The 20,593-nt window shown below is 48.4% G+C and overlaps 1 protein-coding gene across 8 annotated transcripts in view; it reads right to left on the bottom strand.

Moving 5' to 3' along the window:
* Positions 1-5,490: 5,490 nt before the first annotated feature.
* LOC102074184 (uncharacterized) overlaps positions 5,491-20,593 on the bottom strand; it is a 24,290-nt gene continuing 9,187 nt past the window's right edge. For 2 of the 8 annotated variants that reach the window (XM_074530478.1, XM_074530475.1), the window contains 6 exons: positions 11,264-11,378; positions 10,945-11,082; positions 10,575-10,751; positions 10,027-10,439; positions 8,784-8,877; positions 5,491-7,973 (listed from right to left, as the gene is read on the bottom strand). In XM_074530478.1, the coding sequence (XP_074386579.1) occupies positions 10,089-10,439; positions 10,575-10,751; positions 10,945-11,082; positions 11,264-11,374 (777 nt within the window). In that variant the 5' untranslated portion in view covers positions 11,375-11,378 and the 3' untranslated portion in view covers positions 5,491-7,973; positions 8,784-8,877; positions 10,027-10,088. Of the gene's footprint in view, positions 7,974-8,783; positions 8,878-10,026; positions 10,440-10,574; positions 10,752-10,944; positions 11,083-11,263; positions 11,379-11,660; positions 20,379-20,593 lie in introns of those variants that run through there. The other 6 variants (XM_074530473.1, XM_074530471.1, XM_074530472.1 and 3 more) reach the window with 6 other exon arrangements.

Below are 20,593 nucleotides of genomic sequence, written 5' to 3'. Positions count from 1 at the left end.
TCCTGACACCTTTCATCTAGGGGAGATCCTTGGATATAGGGAATTTTGGAGGTAGAATCTCAGATTTGGCCGTGGGCACCAGGACAGGAAGAAGAGTTCTTTTCATTAGGAAGGAAAGCACAGAGCTCCAGTGTTTCAAAGGCAGATGAGAGACACCTCTTAAGAAACCAAGGCCAGTCAGACTTGTCCCTCCTGGCAGCTTTTGTCTGGAAGAAAGCCCTGGACATAGGGAATTCTGGAGGTGTATTCCAAAACCCTTCACAGACCCCTCAATAAAACCATTGCTGTGGAACGCCCTGTGAGAAATGGAAAGAACCTGTTTATTTAACAGGCACAGCACCCCCCAGCACACAAGAATTAACAATACCAGATGACATCACTCTGAAAAAGATGACTAATTCGGAAAGTCTCTCTGTGGGGGGGGGGGCGGTGGTTGCTCTCTTCTCAGTCCCTCTGGTGCTGGGGCAGCTGCTGCAGCCACAAGGTGTAAACTCTCGGTGTTCCCAGGTCCCAGTCCAGAGTAGGTTTGAGATGATCAAAAAAAGAAAGGAGAAACAGTCCAGGAAGCAATTTGGACTGTTTAGCTAAACTAGCTAATGAGCAGAAGCAAAAGCAAGCAGGAGCAAAGCAAGCTAGAGTGAGAGAAAGAGAGAGAGAAAAGCGAAAAGCAAAAGCAGCAAAAGCAAAAGCTGCAATCTCTGTGTCCCAGCCAGGCTGATAAGAAAACCAAAACAAAATTTTCTCTCTTCAGAGCCAGTCTTAAAGGTACAGAACATAATATCCAACATTAACAGAACACATGAATGGGGATACAAGCATCATAATGTCACCATAGGACGTTCCACCGCTTATCCTCATATCATCAACATACTACCACACATCATGCATTTATTCACACAAAATTTCCATCTGTTCCCCCAAAATTTACAAGCAATACCCATCATGCCCTCATCACATCCCCACACTGGACCCCTGAATCCAGGTCCTATACTACAGAGCTGCAGGATTCCCCCTTTCACCTTACTCACTCAAAGATCCATCTATCACTTGTTCAGACCTTTGAGACTTGCACATTTCCTTCTCCACCTTCCACTTGCCCAGACCTTCAACACTTACACATTTCCTTCTATCTCATGTCTCTATAATTTAATGTACGGACAGTGGCAATAACATCCAATGAACAGTGATATTGCATATCATTCTCACCCCACAATCAGATCTCCCTGAGGTACACATCATGCTGTTCCATCTCTTTGCATTATCCACCATGTGCAACCTGGTCCTTGAGCAAAGACAAACCCACGAATGGGTTTTTCTGTACTCGAGGCAGAATTGATCCACACAGTCTTCCCTAACAAACCTCTGACATGTACCACTGGGACTTTATCTCCATCTATTACATTCTGGGACTCAGACTGGGCAGGAGCTGCTCGATTGGTGGAACTTTGTCTGTTAACTAAACACGTAGCCTTTGCTAAATGCTGTTCCCAACTAGATCCCCCAACTACAGCTTTCAGCTGGGTTTTTAGTAGTCCATTGTACCTCTCCACTTTTCTTGCAGCTGGTGCATGGTAGGGGATATGATACACCCACTCAATGCCATGTTCCCTAGCCCACGTGTTAATAAGGCTGTTCTTGAAATGAGTCCCATTGTCTGACTCAATTCTCTCAGGGGTACCATGTCTCCAAAGGACCTGCTTTTCAAGGCCCAGGATGGTGTTCCGTAGCATGAGGCACAGGGTGGGTTTCCAACCATCCAGTGGTGGCATCCACCATGGTCAGCACATAGCGCTTGCCTTGGTGTGTCTGGGCAGTGAGATGTAATCAATCTGCCAGGCCTCCCCATACTTGTACTTGGACCACCGCCCACCATACCACAGGGGCTTCACTGGCTTGGCCAGCTCGATGGTAGCACACATCTCACAGTCATGGATAACCTGAGAAATACTGTCCATGGTTAAATTCATCCCTCGGTCTTGTGCCCACTTAGAGGTGGCATCTCTGCCCTGATGACCTGAGGCATCATGGCCCATCGAGCTAGGAATAACTCTCCCTTGTTCCCAATCTAGGTCTATCTTGGACACCCCTATCTTTCCAGCTTGGTCTACCTGCTCACTGTTTTGGTGTTCCTCATTGGTTCTACTCTTGGGGACATGGGCATCTACATGGCGGACTTTCACAGGTAGCCTCCCTACTCTGGTAGCAATGTCTTTCCACTCATAAGCAGCCGAAATTGGTTTTCCTCTACGCTGCCAGTTAGCCTCTTTCCACCGTTCCAGCCAGCCCCACAGAGCATTGGCTACCATCCATGAATAAATGTAGAGGTAGAGCTTTGGCCATTCTCTCATTCTGCAATGTCCAGGGCCAGCTGAACAGCTTTGAGTTCTGCAACTTGGCTTGATCTACCGTCTCCTTCGGCAGCTTGTGCAGTCTGTCATGTGGGGCTCCATATGGCTGCTTTCCATTTCCGGTTCATCCCTACGATGCGACAGGAACCAGTGAAAAGAGCGTAGCGTGTTTCCTCTGGTGGCAGTTGGTTATAGGGAGGAGCCTCTTCAGCCCGTGTCCCTGGTTTTTGTTCTTTGACACCAAAATTCTCACCTTCGGGCCAATTTGTAATTACCTCCAAAATCTCAGGGCAATTCTATTTACCTATACAGGCGCGCTGAGTGATAAGAGCAATCTACTTGCTCCATCTAGCACTGATGGCACTGGTGGGTGGAAGGAACCTTGCCTTTGAATTCCACCCCAGCACTGGTAGTCAAGGTGCCAGGAGGAGTTGTGCTAAAGCACCAGTGACCTCTGAGGCAGCCTGGACTCCTTCATAGGCAGCTAAGATTTCCTTCTCTTTGGGAGTGGAATTGGCTTCAGACCCTCTGTAGCTTTGACTCCAAAATCCCAGTGGTCGATCATGAGTCTCCCCAAGCACCTTCTGCCAAATGCACCAGGGCAATCCATTGTATGCAGCTGCAGAGTAGAGCACATTCTTCACCTCTGCTCCTGTCCTGACTGGGCCAAGGGCTACTGCATGAGCGATCTGCTTGATCTGGGCAAAGGCTTGTTGCTGTTCAGGGCCCCAGTGGAAATCATTCTTTTTTGCGGGTGACCAGGTAGAAAGGGCTCACAATCTGGCTATGCTTGGGAATGTGGATTCTCCAAAATCTGTGACACCTAGGAAAGCGGGTGTTTCCCTCTTGCTGGTTGGTGGAGACATTGCAGTGATCTTGCTGATGACCTCAGTGGGAATATGACGCCATCCATCCTTCCCCTTTACTTGCAGGCACTGGATATCTTGGGCAGGTCCCTTGGCCTTATTCTTGATGGCGATATTCAGCTTCCAGGGGAATCTGGATGATCCTCTCTCCTTTCTCAAATACTTCCATTGCTGTGTTCCCTCACACAATGATGCCTTCCATGTACTGCAGGTGTTCTGGAGCTTCAACCTTTTCCAGTGCAGTGTGGATAAGGCCATGGCAGATGGTGGGGCTGCTCTTCCACCCCTGGGGCAGTCGGTTCCAGGTGAACTGCACACCTTCCAGGTGAAAACAAACTGAGGCCTGCATTCTGCTGCCAGAGGAATGGAGAGAAATGCGTTAGCAATGTCAACAGTGGCGTACCACTCTGCTGCCTTAGACTCCAGCTCGTACTGGAGTTCCAGCATGTCCGGCCCAGCAGAGCTCAGTGGTGGAGTCGCTTCATTCAAGGCACAACAGTCCACAGTCAATCTCCATTCTCTGTCAGAATTGCACACAGGCCAGATGGGGCTGTTGAAGGGTGAGTGGGTCTTGCTGACCAGTCCTTGACTTTCCAGCTCACGGATCATTTTGTGCATGGGGATCACGGCGTCTCGTTTTGTTCAATACTGCTGAAGGTGCACCATCGAGGTGGCAATAGGCACTCGTTGCTTTTCCACCTTCAGGAGTCCAACTGCAGATGGGTTTTCTGATAGTCATTCAAGAAGTTCAACTGCTTAATGTTCTCTCTCTCTACAGTAGCTATGCCGAAAGCCCATCTGAGTCCCTTTGAGTCTTTGTAATAGCTGTTCTGGAGAAAGTCTATGCCCAGAATACACGGGGCCTCTGGGCCCGTAACAATAGGAATTTCTGCAACTCCTTCCCAGTCAGGCTAACCTTGGCTTCCAACGGGATCACCTGCTGTACATCCCTTGTCACCCTGGCAATGGAAACGGGTTCTGCGCCCACATGTCCTGGATGGATTAGAGTACACTGTGCACCAGAATTGACAAACACCTTGTATATCTATGGCTCTGGTGTGCCAGGGATCCACACAGCACAAAAAACACAATTTTCCCTTGTCTCTACCTGGCTAGATGCCCTTAGTTTCCTTTTTTAGCTTGCATACCCATGCTGCTAGGATAGAGATGAGTTTTCCATTCCACCCTCTCATGCCTTGCCCATGTTCTTACAGGAAGAACCACAGGTCCACTTGTAGGGATGTACTCCCTCTCCCTAGCTGGAGGATGTTGGGCTCTGACATTGGGGCCTCTGGTTTGCACTGGTGCCACATGGGAACTGTCCTTGCTCATCTCCTTCCTCATCTTCTCTCTGAATTTTTCCTGTTCATCCTTGAGACTTGACCACAGCAGAGACATGAGTGTGTATCAGGCCATGGATGATGGTCTCATCATTCCTGAGTTTGCTTGCTACAGAACTCACTGTCTCTTGGTTATCCACAAAATGCATTGCTCCCATGAAGCTGGAATATACCCATGGCCCCTGCTGTGCACGGCTCCACCACATTTGCACTGTTCATCTGACCTTGTCAGGGTCATTCTTTTGTCCATCCCTTGCAAAAAGTATCTCCAATACTGCTATTTGTCTCTGATGTCAGAATTTTAACTTTTATTTTTTCTTGGGCAGCACCAAGCCCTCTGCCCCCTCCAGAGCCCAGCCCCAGTGGCTGCTCACTGCCTCACAGGGCTGTGTGGCCAGGGGAGGCCAGTGCTGGCCACAGGGAGAGCCTGGCCCAGGGGCTGAGCCTGCACCAACTGCACCCTCCTGGCACTCTCCAGCTGGCAGAGGACAGAAGCAGAGCAGTCGAGCACCTGCATCAGGCCCTGTTGTGCCAGGACAGCCCACAAGAGTCTCTTTGAGAGGCAGCCATCAGGTTCATGGATGACTCATGAGCCTGGGCTCCCTGCCCATCCTGGCCAACCCCCCCCTCCCCCACCCTTCTCCACCCTACCCAACCTCCCTCTGCCCAGTTCTGCCCAACCCTAATGTGCTCTGCCCTGTTCCGCTCCAACCAACCCAGCCTTGCCATACATTGCTGTGGTCTGCCTTACACTGCTCCACCCAATATGCCCCTGCCCCACCCTTCCTCACCCTGCCCCACCCCACACCACTGTAGCCTCACCCTACCTTGCCATGCTCCACCCTACACTGCTCCACCCAACCCGGCCCCACCCTGCCACACCCTGCCCTGCCCTGCCCCACCCAACCCGACCCCGCCCCAGCCAACTTGGCCCCACACTGCCCCACCCTGTCCGGCCCTGCTGCAGCTCGGCCGTATCACTGCTTGGGCGTCCCTGCACAAATCACCAATGGGACGGGACTGCTGGGGAATGCGTCTCGAGCTGTTTTATCTTCCAGCATCAGTCTCATTACATGGGTATCACAATGGGAAGATGCCAGCAGCTCACATCACTGGCAGCAGACAAAGAACTGCATGTTAGAACTTACTTTGTAAGTTTTTGACCAATCACACAAAGCAAAAGCATATTGACAGTATTTCTATCTACCCACTGTAAGCACACGTACCTTCAGTCAAAAAATACTCGATTATTTTGAATATGATACCTGCTTGTTAACATTAAAATACAATCCCCAGGGCTCCATTATTAAGCTTAGAACTTCCTAATATCTCACTAGAGATACTTTGCTGTAGCTTAGGGAGGTATGCTAATCAAGCGTTAATACCCAGATCATTGTTCTATTTGTCCTTACTTTTCTACTTCTTATAAAAACTTTCTGCTGACAAATTTAAGGCTACTGCTTAACTGTAATCAAACTTCTGCTCTCTCTGAGGCCTGCCTTTTTTAGAATTCCAAAACCCCTCAGATTTTAAGGATTCTCACAGGCACCAGCCCTGCCTGCTGCCCCGGCAGCGCCAGCCGGGCCCGGCGCCGTGGAGCCCCATCTGGCCTGGGCATTGTTGCTGCCGCCCTCTGACAGCCGTGCCCTGGGCCGACAGCGTGCCGCATGGGCTGAGCTGACCCCTGCCGGGCCGGCAGCACATGTGGCCACAGTGCCGGCAGCGCTGCTGGCAGCACTGCTGTGCTGCTGGGGCCGTGACAGGCTCTGTGTTCACAGGCATGGCCGGGCGGCACCTGAGGGGGCAGCAGCAAGAGCTGCAGCTGATCTGCACCGGTGAGTGAGGGCAGCGGGGGCTGCTGGGGGGAGCTGCAAGCCCTGCCCCGGCTGTGGAGAGCTCTGCTCCCGTGGGCAGAGCACACTGAAATCTCAGGGCCATGTGGGCCATTCGTGGCCAGCAGCTTCGGGCTGATCCCCTTGCTCCCTTCTCCCTCCTGGCCATGGCAAGAGCCGGCTGGGATGGCCCTTGCAGGGGGCTCTCCTCGGCTCCCCGCAGCTCCAGCTTCTGACTATGCCTCTGTTCCTCTCTCTTGCAGCTCTTGAAGACAAAACGAATGATATCAGCCTCACCATGGGGAGCTTGACAATTCAAGCACTGTGCGTCCTGAAGTCAGGAGAGCGGGCTCCCATCTCCAGGTTCCAGTGGCTCCAAAATCACCTGCGCAGGGCGTGGAAGACATGGCATCGTCTGTCACGGCTCGGCTGCCTACCCTCCCAGAGCTCTGAGGAGAGCTGAGCCCAGAACCTCTTTTTGCTGGGGCCACCTGAGTCAGGTGGAACTTTCTTTTTCTTCAAGAATGTTCTTTTCATTTTTTTTTGTTTTCCTTTACCATGTAAATATAGACTGTGATATAATACACAGACTCCCAGGATCATTCTTTTGTTGCCCATGGTCCACAGGGCATAGGGGAGGAGGGGGAAAGGGGTGCTCGCACTCAGCCAGTTACCCAGGCATGCAGTGGGCCAGGGGAAATGACCAGAAGCCCCTTGGCCTTTGGTGGTTCTGCTGAAGCCTTTGTGCTGCCCACAGAGCGGCTGGGCAGGGGCCGGAGCTGCGGAGATCCCTGCCAGAGAGGTGCCTGGAGATGGCCACAAGCCCTGTGCCAGGCAGGAAGCGCCAACCGTGTCCTCCTGCCCGTGTGCTGCCGGCTGCCTTGCTGAGGGCTCCCAGGTGCCTCTGCATGGGGCTGCTCTGGAGCTGCTGTGGGGCTGCGGCGCTGCTGCCGGGCAGCTTGGCCGGGCTGGGGCAGCCCCTGAGGGGCTGGGCCGCTGGCAAGCCCTGGCCAGTGGGCTGTCAGAGGCCACAAGCAGCCCCCTGGCAGCCGCCTTGTTCCTGCCAGAGTTGACCTGCAAGATGCATCCTGGGCACTCTGCAACTAACAGCATCAGTGTTGCTGGAAACCCAAATGCAGAGAAATCTCAGACCTTTGGGCCTGTTAGCCAAGGCTTAGAATTAAACACAGGATTTGTTTTGAGGCCTTGGAAAGGGCTCCCAAACTTAGGTGCTAAGAAGAGCGAATGCAGATTTATACTATAAAACAGAGACACCTTAAGCTTACTGGAGGAAAGTTTAGCATTTTAGAGTTTAGGTATAGAAAAAATAAAAGTAGTTGCAACAGCAAACATGAAGTTTAGACTCCAGTGCTGTAGGTTTGTGTGTCAGAACATGATTGGCTATGAAAGCTTTCCCTGTAGCATGAGTCCATGAGATGAAATACTGAAGGATCGGGGCAGAAACATACATATCCTTGTTGGCAATGTTTTATTGTCCAATAAATCCTTAAAATGTCTTGTAACTTGAAGTCTTTTAGACCTTCTGAGCCTTGCAGTGAAGATGTGAGCCAAACATGTCCTTCCTGTCTACACAGAAGATAAGAAACAGAAATGGCATCATCTAAAAAATTCAGAGGTCCACTCTCTAACTCATTCCAAACTCCTTCAAATCCCCCAAAGTGTGATTTAGCTACAAATATATGACAAGGACTATTAGTGCTGGCTCTTTGACTCCAGAGCAGCTGCTTTAGAATCTTTCACGTAAGCCTGTGTAGTTAGGTGCCAGAAATGGATCATTTGAAGAAACTTTCCCAACTGACTTGAATAGAGGCTTGTTTGAAGGGTATTTGAGGGGAAACCCTCCCAGCAGAGGTCTGGGCTTTGGCTTGGCTGTGTCTCCTGCTGATTGTGAAGTGTGCCATCAGCTGCAGGGCTTTCTGGGCCAAAAATATCATCGAGTCACTTGGACTTGCTCTTTTTGGCCTATAAAAGTGTGGTAGATAGGGACAGGTGATTGGAAGATCACGCAATGTGGCGGAAAGCGGCAGGATTCCTTTTCCCCTAGTTCCTGAGATAAGAGATGACTCTAGGAATGTAACCAGGAATGTAGCCCCCCTAACGATAGTAGTGCTAGTAACTTTCCACTCCTTACTAACCATAGATAGTACTGCAGACCCCCTCTGACGTAGAGAAGCCCCTTAGACTATAAAACCCCACGAGATGAGACAATAAAAGCCTTTGACCGTCTGCCACATTGGTATCTGCGTGCTCTCTGGCCCGAGCGACCTTGGTGAGTTTGGGTCGCCGTGCTGCTCCTCGAAACCAGGTCGCCTTGCCTTATATCAGAAGGCAACATAAAAGCTGGATTTACTTTTGGGGCAAATTAGGAGACCTCACCTCTGAGTGGATGGATGACCTCAGATTTTCCCAGTTGCTGGGAATTGTTTCCCAGGTCCTTGGTGTAAAACAGGGCTGCCCAGCAAGTGCAGATCTGCAAGATGATAAACAATTTAGGTAATTGGTGATGCATCTTTCTAATTCGCTCTCCTTTCTCTCCTTTTGTGAAATACAAAGCTGTGTTTCGTGTCATGTACATACAGGCAACATGTGTATTTGTGATTGTGATATGTGAGGAAACCAACCATGGGACACTTGTAAAGATGAATTCTAATAATAACTGAGGAAAGTAAAGCATGGAAGAAGGCCTTTGAACCTATATTTTGTTCACAATTAACTTTTATAAGTCTTAAGTTGATTTAGGAGCATTTGAATTAAAGCTTTGAGGATGTTCCTTTTTGACAGGAACTTTCTGCTTGTAGCTAAGCCTTAAAGAATTTTGAAATACTAACCTTTCGAAGTATAATTTTGGAATATTGCTTGTACTGTGAAACTATAGCTTTAGAATGTTTAAAAAGGAAACATGCTTATTTTACACCTTGACAAAACAGTGAAATGCAACTTGAGAAAGGAAGATGAACATCAATGCAAGGACTAATAGTTTCGACCAGGGGAAGCTGCACATCACTGTTATGAGATTTATAGTTCTGCAATCAAAAGGTAAAGCCATGTCTGGAATCTAGACCCCACCAGCAGGGAGACTTCTTTCTTTGTTCAGAAGTTGGACCTCCCACCACCTGGGATAATCCTTTACTGGGATACATCCTGAGAAAAACTAAATCAGAATACTGTATAGAATTGTGATGTAAAAATTGGGAAGGGAAACTGCCAATGAGTAAAAATTGGGAATAGAAACTGCTGAGAAAGCTTATGAGTTCCTTCTATAAATACCCATAAGCCACAACTATCAGTGTGCAGTTGGAGGGAAAACTTCCTCCACTGTACCCAGTGCTGTATTGCTCATACTTTACCACATTAATTAATAAATTGATTGCTGCTTGAATATTGACCTAGTCAAACTTTTCATTTATAGCATTATAGTACTGATTTAGGTGCACTACCTTGCTTGTTTTTGCTTGGGGGCTCCATGGGCACCCAGCTCGGGCCCACAGGAGCCTGCAGAAGAGCCCGCGCGGCCTCTGGCTGCAGCAGCGCGCAGGGGCACAGCTGCCCTGCCCACACACTGAGCACCGCCCTCAGGGGCCTTCTCCTGGCTGAGTTGGGGATTCCAGGCCATCCTTACCAGGCACTTGCTGAACTTCCACAGTTTCTGCTCCTTCAGCAGCTTTTTGAGATTCCTCCTCTTCATAAACTTAACTGCATAAAGCAGCGTTTCCCGAGAAGCCTGGAGAGCAGCAGAGACGCGGAGATGGCCCCGCAGCCCAGGGCTCGGGACCCGCCTCCCCCTGCCATGGCCTGCAGGAGGCTGCGGTCCAGCAGGCGCAGGGCAGGAAGCAGCCCAGCCCCCTGCCAGGGGGACAGCAGCAGCCCACAAGTCCTCGCCTCTGCCACATGCCGATTCTCATCATTACAGTGGAAGAAGAGTGGAAGCAGGCTCTGTTGCACAGGGCTTTCCAAAGGTTTTTCTCTCTCTTCCAAATATTCCATCATGTCTCGGAAGAGTTTTATGGAGAGCAGCTGTACCTGGCTATTATCCTAGATGAAAAAAAAAGGAAAAAATACCTCAGCATTGGTGCCTTTAGGGCGCCCTGGGCACAGGGCTGGAAATGCACAGGGCACACAGTTTCCAGGCAGCACCCAGTGGCTGTAGCTGGGGGCACAGAGCCTTACGTGGTCAAAGAGTGGCAGGAGTGCCTCAGCCAGCTGCACGGCAATGGGGGTTGACATCAGCATGTGTTTGTGCAGGAGTATAAAGCTGAGTGTGATGAGTGTCATCCCAGCTATCGCTGCATCATTGTCCCCCAGTAGGCGCATGAGGCTTTTGGTCAAGCTCCACATTCTTTCGGCCTGTGTGGAACACAAGTCTGTGAAATTCCACCCTGCTGCCACAGGGCCCAGAGGCCAAAGGCCTGTCCCGAAGCACTGGGGCAGCTAAAGCAGGAGGCAGAAGAGCTGGGAGCAGCTGCCCCAGTGCCCAAAGGCCAGGAGAGGCCAAGTGACTGCGTTCCCAGTGCAGCTTCAGCCACTGCCCCCTTCTCACCATTGAGGGATCATCAATGAGCTCCAGAAGGGCCCTGAGCGCCAGGCGACGCCTCTCCCTGCACTCGCTCTGCAGGTACCTTGAAGAGAACTTCACAACACTGTTGCCACATTCACTAGAATCCAGGCACACGAGGACCTGAAAGGCACAGGCCAGTGATGGGGGAGCCGGCCGGCAGGAGCCCGCAGCCGCACAGGGCTGGGCCCAGGACGCAGCAGCAGCAGCACAGGGTGCGGGCACCATCCCAGGCGGCTGCGGCCACGAGAGGGCAGAGAGCTGGGAGGCAGAGCAGCCAGGCAGCGCTGGACACCCGGCTCACCTCCACAAGGAATGCCAGGGTGGGCAGATCCCAGTGTGGCTCCTGTGTGCTGAGCAGCCAGAGGAGGTGGAGTGCAATACTGGAACACAACCGAAGACAAGCATGGCGCATCTCCCTAGGAGGGCAAAAAAGGGACCAGAAACCTGAGCAAATCTCTCCAAGGACAGGCTTACAGAGCCTGGTAGTCTTTACCCACCACCCTGCAAGGGGGCCTGGGCCCTTTAGGAGGTGTCTCCTCCTGTGCTCTCTCCCCTCGCAGCCTTTTCCAGTCTGCTTGGCTGTCCCTCAGTGTGTCCTTAGCCGCCCCTCAGTGTGTCCCAGGGGCTCAGGGAATGTGTGGGACAGCTCGGGCACAGAGCACAAATGGCAGGATCAATGGGGAGAAAGTGAGTCTCACCTGGCCAGCAGACCCATGGCATAGTGGCGGGTGTCAGCACAGAGCAGCGTGTCCCAGCCACGCTTGCCTTCCACTGACACCACCACATCCTTGTACTGCTTTTGGCAGAGCAGGGACTTCAGGGTCTGCACTGCAAACCTGTGTGCACAGCAAAGCCCAGGTCACACTGGCAGCACTGGCTCCTTTGCAGGCCACGTGTCAGGGACAGGAGGAGTGGGATGGAGCACCTGTTGGGGCTGGTGGCAAAGCCAATGCTCTTCCAAGCATTCCTTCCAGAAGGTTTGGACCTCCTGGGTACTCTGATTTCATCTCTGACTTCCTTGTTTCTACAGGGGTGGCTGCTGCTGGCTGTGACTGCCTTTGTAGTTCAGCTGGAACCTGGATGGTTGTAACATCTGTGGGTTCCACTGCTGCACCATCAGACTCTCTCTCTCTCTGAGGCGGGGGGGGTCTCTCACCAGCTGGGGAAATGTGCTCCTTCAGCATCTGGCTCATCTCGTGTATCTCCTTCACCAGAACCCCACCAAATCTGTGTGGTTCATTTTTGACATGGGTTGTGGGGCTGGGGCTGTTTCTTGGGCAGCATCCCTACTTTCTGAGGTAGGTGTCAGGGTAGTTATCCAGGTTAATCTTCCCTTATCTCTGAATGCTTAATAGAACAGGCATATCAGCAACACCAACAACTATATGGTATCATTAGCATTTAGAGAAGATTTGAACTCTTTGAAAACAGGTGGGGCAGATCCAAAGAGCTGGCCGAAGGGTGGAAAAAAACTTTACCCCAGTGTCATTTCTTTACAGTAGGTACCAATATTAAAGTAAGCCCAAAACCATACAGTTAGGGTGTGGTAGCTTGAATCCGTGTGCCTGCTTTCTAGAGGAAGTTAAAAATCCATTAATTCCTCACCTTATTAACCCATAAAGCAAACCAGAACAGCCACAGAAGCCTTACTTATAGGATTCATTTTTAGACAAGAGCCTGCAAATGGGAGAAATATAGCCACGACCACATGCCACCTGTAATAAGTAACAATATATTTGTTCATTAATAGCTAGATGATGATTTAAATTAAAAAACAATAGCTAAATAGCTTTTGTAGAATATCTATAGGGCTGTATGGGAAACTTATAAGAAGTGCTTGAGTTACAAATCCCCCCCGTTAACCAGATACAGCCACATCTGGTAATAATTACTAACCTTGTAGAATTGCTTGCTCTGCAAAAATTCTACCCCATAGATGTAGGAGACTTTCTGAAACACATATGGTAACAATTATTAACCTTGCAAGAATGCTGAGCTTAAAAAAATTAGACTTATAGGTATGCCTTATAAGGAAAGCTGCCAAAGAGGAAGACTTGGGGCCTTCATCCCACGACCACCAGAAGGCAGAAAAAAGACCCCTAGCAACAGGAGGAGCACGTGCAGAAAACAGACCACGTCATCCAGGAATCCGGAAAAAAAGGACAATAAAAAGCGAACTTTAAAGGGGGGAGGCGCACGCCTAGGAGAGCAAAGTCTCCTGGCCGCCCAGCGCTGAATCTTGCGTATTCTTGCTTGCATAATAAAGATTATTGTACAATTCTTAAATTTGGTCGATTCGTTTATCACAATTTGGTGTCATGACTCGAATCCTGAGACAGGGTTGGTTTGAGAATTCGGGGGGGGCGCCCCCACCCCTTTGGTGGCCCTGATCTTCTCAACCGACCCCCCCTCTGGACCGACGAACCTAAATTCGAGAGTAAGCCAGGAAACACCGGTAACCCTGAAACTTTGTGCACGAAGATCCGAGCGAAGACACAGGACGCGTGAGTATACGGGTGAACCGCTCAGTTGGGGTTGGAATCCCAGGGCACAGTGAATGAGACGTCCAACTGAGGACAACACGAGAGGGACCCTCCAGTAGTGCGTTTCTCATAGCCCGCAAGGGAGCGAGCCACGACCGAGGGGGGTGTGTGTGTGTGTGTGCGTGGATGTGCCTTGGAAGATGGGGCAGAAGGAAAGCAAGCCTTCTGACCCCATGGGGGAGGGCCCCCGGTTACCCCCAATACCTAAGGATAGGCCGTTAGGATTAATGATTAAGTATTGGGATGATTTTCCCTCCAGAAAAGGGAAGGATAAAGCAAAAATGATAAATTATTGCATGGTAGTATGGGGAGGTAAGAAACTGGATTCAGGAAATACTTACTGGCCCGTTTTCGGATCCTCTGAGGACTGGGTCTGTCAAGCCCTGAATATCTATGTGAATTCCAAAGAGCCAGAAAACCTGGAGGAGAGTGCTTATGCTAAATTGTGGTTGGTAGGAAGTAATGAGCAAATAACTAGATTGCTCCCCCTTAAGGGAAGCCAAGGGGAAGAAGATAGAAAGAAAAAGTCCCGAGTGGAGGAAGAGATTTCTATTTATCCTCCCCCATATGTACCACCACCAGCCCCAGCCCCCCCTGTATCCCTTCCAAACATTCCTCCGGCATCAGCCCCTGACAAACAGCAGGTCACAGACTCCTCGGATTACAGGAGCCAAATGAAAACAGTAATTGAGGAAGGAGAGAACAGTGGGTTGTTCCCTCTTAGGGAAATAGCATTAGGAGGACCTCAAGCTGGGATGGGGTTTGTCACTGTCCCCTTAAACTCAGGAGATGTCTGTGAGTTTAAGAAAGAGATGGGAAAATTATTAGAAGACCCTATAGGAGTAGCAGAAAGGGTGGATCAGTTCCTGGGACCAAATGTATATACTTGGGTAGAGATAAAGTCCATTCTAGGCATACTATTTACAACAGAGGAGAGAGGCATGATTAGAAGGGCAGGAATGAGAATTTGGGACGCCCAGCATGTTCAAGGTCCTACGGCTGATGTCAAATGGCCCTTGCAAAATCCCAATTGGAATAATCAGGACCCCAACCATCGTGGTCATATGCAGGACTTAAGAACCATTATAATTCAGGGCATACAGGAGGCTGTGCCCTGGGGACAAAATATAAGCAAGGCATTCAGAGAATGCCAAGGAAAGGATGAGACCCCCACTGAACGGTTGGAAAGATTAAGGAAGAGTTTTCAGTTATACTCAGGGGTGGATCCAGAGACACCTATGGGGCAAGCACTCCTGAAAACACAGTTTGTAGCTAAATCGTGGGAAGATGTTCGAAAGAAATTAGAAAAGTTAGAGGATTGGCAGGACAGAGGACATGATGAATTGCTTAGGGAGGCTCAGAAAGTATATGTTAGACGGGAGGAAGAAGCACATAAAAGGCAAGTTCGGATGATGGTGGCAGCAGTCAGGGAGGGACAACGAAACAACCCTCCACCACGGGAAAGAAATTACATGAGGAGGGGTCCCCGGGATTTAGGAGGGCCCCCAGCGGGCGGGAGAGAAGGAACGGTGTGCTACTACTGTGGTGGGAAAGGACACATGAAGAGGGAATGTCGAAAGAGGCTTAGGGATGAGAAAATGTTCAAAGAGGATTAGGGGGGTCAAGGGCTCTATTTACTGGGGACTCAAATGTCATCAGAGCCCTTGGTAAAACTTAAAGTGGGTCCCCAGCAAACCCCCATAACCTTCCTTGTAGACATGGGGGCCAAGAGATGAACAGTTCAGTCTTTGCCCCCGGGATGTAAGATTTCACCTTTAACAGTACAGGTTATTGGGGCAAAAGGGGAACCCTTCAAGGTTCCTGTAATTAAAGACGTCTTAATAGAATCACAGAAAAAAATAGGGATAGGATCCTTGCTACTAGTTCCTGAAGCCGATTACAATTTATTAGGTAGGGATTTAATGGTGGAATTAGGAATAAATATCAATATTGAAGAAAAACAGTTGAAAGTCCGACTGTGCCCCCTACGGGCCACTGACGAGGAGAAGATAAACCCGGAGGTTTGGTATACCCCTGACACAGCAGGGAGACTGAATATAGAGCCTTTCACAGTTATTATCCAAAACCCGGAAATCCCGGTGAGGATAAAACAATATCCCATGTCAGACGATGGGCGAAGGGGACTAAAACCAGAAATAGAACGGTTAATACAACAAGGGCTCTTGGAACCTTGTATGTCTCCCTTCAACACCCCCATCTTACCTGTAAAAAAAATCAGATGGGAAATACCGACTAATACATGATTTAAGGGAAATAAATAAGAGAACTATTGCCCGGTTCCCTGTAGTAGCTAATCCCCATACATTGCTCAGTCAATTGAAACCTGATGACCAATGGTATAGTGTTATAGATTTAAAAGACGCCTTTTGGGCATGCCCCTTGAAGGAAGAATGTAGGGACTATTTTGCATTTGAATGGGAAGATCCCGATACCCACGGAAAGCGACAACTAAGGTGGACCGTGCTCCCACAGGGATATACTGAGTCCCCGAATTTATTTAGGCATGCATTAGAACAGATAATGCAAACCTATACCCCAAACCCGGGAATAACCCTTGTTCAATATGTAGATGATCTGTTAATAGCTGGAAAGAGTGAGGAAGCAGTTAGGGAAGAAAGCATTAAGCTTTTAAACTTTTTGAGCATTCAGGGGCTGAAGGTGTCCAGAAATAAATTGCAATTCGTAGAAGAAGAAGTGAAGTACCTGGGACACCGACTCAGTAAAGGAACTAAAACACTAGATCCAAAGAGGGTTAAAGAAATCCTCTCCCTTCCCCCCCCCCAAGAAATAAGAGACAAATTAGACCCTATTGGGTCTCGTAGGATACTGCAGACAATGGATTGAAAACTTTAGTGGCAAAGTAAAATTCTTGTATGAAAAACTAACTACTGAAGGTTTGATTAAATGGACTGAAAAGGATGATGAATCATTAAAACAACTAAAAGAGGAATTGACTAATGCCCTGGTGCTAAGCCTCCCCGATGTGAGGAGACCTTTTTATTTGTTCGTTAATACTAAGGCAGGAGTAGCATTTGGGGTACTGGCTCAGGACTGGGCCAGCAGTCGAAAACCAGTGGCATACATTTCTAAATTACTGGATCCAGTAAGTAGGGGATGGCCAACATGCTTGCAGATTATTGTAGCCACAGCCCTTTTAGTGGAGGAAGCTCTCAAAATTACCTATGGAGGAGAACTGAAAGTTTTTACTCCCCATAATATACGGGCAGTATTGCAACAAAAGGCAGAGAAATGGATAACAGACTCCAAACTTTTGAAATACGAGGGCATTTTACTGTCATCCCCTCGGTTGATACTTGAAACCACCTCTCTGCAAAACCCTGCTGAATTCCTGTTTGGGGATCCACAGGAGAATTTAACTCATGATTGCTTACATAGCATAGAGAAACAAACAAAAATTAGACCGGATCTCGAAGAGGAAGAACTGGAAGAGGGAGAAAAGTTATTTGTGGATGGTTCCTCTAGGGTTGATGAGGGAAAGCGAATCTCTGGATATGCCATTGTGGGAGGTGAAAATTTAGAAATAATAGAATCCGGCCCTCTGAGTCCTAGTTGGTCAGCCCAGGCCTGTGAGCTTTATACGGTATTGCGGGCTCTGAAATTCTTGGAAGCTAAGGATGGGACCATCTATACGGATTCAAAGTATGCCTTTGGAGTGATACATACTTTTGGAAAAATTTGGGAAGAAAGAGGGTTGATAAATTCCCAAGGAAAAGAATTAATATATCGGGAACTAATCACTCAGGTATTACAAGCATTAAGAGGCCCAAAGAGAATAGCAATAGTACATGTTAAAGGACATCAAAAGGGTCCCTCCCATCTGATCAGAGGAAACAATATAGCAGACAGAGAAGCAAAGAAAGCTGCCCTCAGAAAATTCCAAGAGCAGGGAACAAGGAGAATGCGAGATGATGAAAGAGTTTGTGTCCTGAGCTTCACAGCCCAGGAAAAGGAAAAATTAGACAGAATGGGAATAACAGAGAATGAGGGTATTCGAAAATTACCAGATGATAGGGAAGTGCTGCCAAAATCTGTAGCTCAGAGGATAGTGCAGCAGTTACATGAAAAGACTCACTGGGGAACCCAAGCCTTAGTAGATCAGTTTACTATTAAGTATATGTGTATAGGAATTTATGATATAGCAAAACAAGTAGTTAGGGGATGTATAACATGCCAGAGGGTTAATAGGCATCAAGCTCGAGAAAGGATTCCAGGAGGAAGGGAACTGGCACACCGACATTTTTCACATGTACAAGTAGATTTCACCGAGCTGCCAAAAGTAGGGAGGTACAAGTACTTATTGGTACTGGTAGATCATCTAACCCACTTTGTAGAAGCATATCCTACATCATGGGCTACTGCAAACGTAGTGATTAAAACCTTACAGGAAGAAATAATCCCTAGGTATGGATTAGTAGAAATATTAGACTCTGATAGAGGCCCCCATTTCACAAATAAAGTACTAAAGGAGGTAACCATGGCCTTAGGTACTAAATGGAAATATCACACTCCTTGGCACCCTCAAAGCTCAAGGAGGGTAGAAAGGGCAAATGGAGAAATCAAGAAGCAACTCACTAAACTTATGGTGGAAACTAAAATGTCGTGGGTCAGATGTTTACCCCTGGCGCTGCTAAACATTAGAACCAACCTAGGATGGATGTGGGAATTTCTCCCTTTGAAATGCTCTGTGGAATGCCTTACGACTTAGAGCTACCAGGGAACCATCCCTGTATCCAAGACAGTGAAATTCAGAGTTACATACAACAGCTAATGAAATGAAGGGAGGAATTAAAATGAAAAGGGCTATTGGTACAAAGTCCCCCTTTGGACATAGCAATGCATAAGCTTAAACCTGGAGATAGAGTCCTAATTAAAACTTGGAAAGAGACCTCCCTAACACCCCAATGGGAAGGTCCCTATGTTATTCTGTTTACCACAGAGACAGCCATCCGAACTGCTGAAAAAGGCTGGACACATGCCAGTCGAGTGAAAGGACCCATCACTGCAGACACCCCTTGGGAGGTGACCAGTCGCCCTGGAGATCTACGATTGACTCTTCGGAAAACATAAGAACGCATAGTAACTGGTAATATGAATGACTGAGAGGGAGAAACACCGACTGCAGCTACTGGTCAGAGACAATATTCAAAGGGTGGGAAAGGAACTGAAGTGTCCTCTTATTTGGCACACATGGGATGATCTGATATCAGTGGCTGAGGTCCTCGCTGAGATAAGGCGGTGCATTAAATGTGCATTAAATGTGGTGATCCCATCTGTAGGGCATGGATAAAAATATTTTGCGGGGGATGTAGGCTCAAATGGTGTGTTTTCCAATCACAATTAGGTGGGGGTACCTGGTGTCATACTTGTGATTGGGTTTGGAGGAGGGAAAACCCTTACACGGCTCTAAGCAAATTTGCAACAGCCCCAGGACCAAGAGAAATCCCTTATAGGGAAGCAATAACATTAATTGAAAATATAGAGCAGAGGAGACATTGGGCCCTGGCCTGGGCAATACATCACCAATCATATAGGATCATTTGCCAAAATCAGAGTGTGATATTAGACAGGTGTGTGTAGGGAAAAAGATTCATGTCCCCATAGAGTGGCAAGTTGAGCCCTGAAATTGGGATAGTACCGTACGCTGCTACTTCCGAATATATAAGAAACGAGCCTGTAAGGCTCGGAGGAAAAACCCAGACAGTGAGACTCAGGCCCTATAAAGCTCGCTAGGAACGGCAGAGAATCTGCCATAAAATAAGAGAGATTCTTTGCCTGGAGGCCTGGCAGCCTGCCCTTAGTAGTGGGGGCAGGAGTGAAAGGGATAGCCCAAATAATGCACCCCCTGAAGACTACCCCTGCTGCCGAGAAGATAATGATCCCTGCAGACCGATGCACCCGGGCTGGCAGGTGAGGCAGAGAGGTAAGGAGGAGTGGGGGAGAGCAATGGGCCACAGGAACAGGAACGGAGCACAGGAATGCTCCAGGTAAAAGAGATATGGTTATAAGAGGTGAACAAAATTTGTTGCTAGGACCCTGCCCTGCTTGGCGAGCTATTTTTATCATTATAATCCTGAGCTTCCCAACTGCCTGGGGAAACCCCCATCAGCCTTACAAAGGGAACAAGATCCTAGTCCAACGGACCCTGATCACTGACTGGTCTCAGGCCTTTTTGCAATTTACCGGATCTATGGGAAATACCACAGGTTTGAGTTTACAAACTTTAGTTCTGCATGACGGTCTGCCGTATCCCAAACACGAATGGAAGAGGCAGAAAACTTGGGAGCTTCAAGGAGTAGTGGGAGAACAAATTAATACTGGATGTCGAGTGGTTAATGGATCAGACTATACTAACACAATCTCAATCAGTGTTTCCATGGGTCAGGAGGATAAACAAATAAATTGTGAATACCCAGCACGAGACTGCTGGCAAAACTTCACATTAACTCACATGGCAGAGGTAGTCTGTCTCTGGACAAAAGATACGCAGGGCCTTTCCTTTAAATTCACAATAGATATTAAAACACAATCTATCACTACTAAACCTCACATTATCACCGTTTCACCTACACCACCGGTCACACTCACACCAAAAATTTTCAAAATAGGACCTTATATAATCAAAAAAACTGGTCAACAACAAATATTATTTAATCCAGCATGGTCTCTAAAACAGGTCGAACTGCTAATGCAGACCAATGTTTCAGAAATCCAGCCAGCTTGTTCTCCGTTTTTGCAAACATCTTTTGAAGGCTGGACTACTTGGCTCAGGAAACACAGCTCTTTTAAAACAAGGAAATTTAGAGATGTGACTGGTGTTCTAGGCACAGGACTGGGAATTCTGAATAGCATCGATTCGGAGGTACTAATGAACAAGCTGGCTGCTATGGCCAGAGATCTGTCCAAATTACAGCAACCACTGAGGTCATCTCTACTGGCTTTGGGGAGACACCAGTGGACGTTGTCAAACATTTTGCCAAATTGGGAAAGAGTAAATGTGAACGATCACAAATTGGTGATTGATGCACTTGGTGCCACACAAAATAATG

Source organism: Zonotrichia albicollis, chromosome 32, assembly GCF_047830755.1.
Source record: "Zonotrichia albicollis isolate bZonAlb1 chromosome 32, bZonAlb1.hap1, whole genome shotgun sequence".
In the NCBI taxonomy this organism is placed as follows: domain Eukaryota; kingdom Metazoa; phylum Chordata; class Aves; order Passeriformes; family Passerellidae; genus Zonotrichia; species Zonotrichia albicollis.
This window is presented reverse-complemented; position numbering and strand designations above follow the sequence as displayed.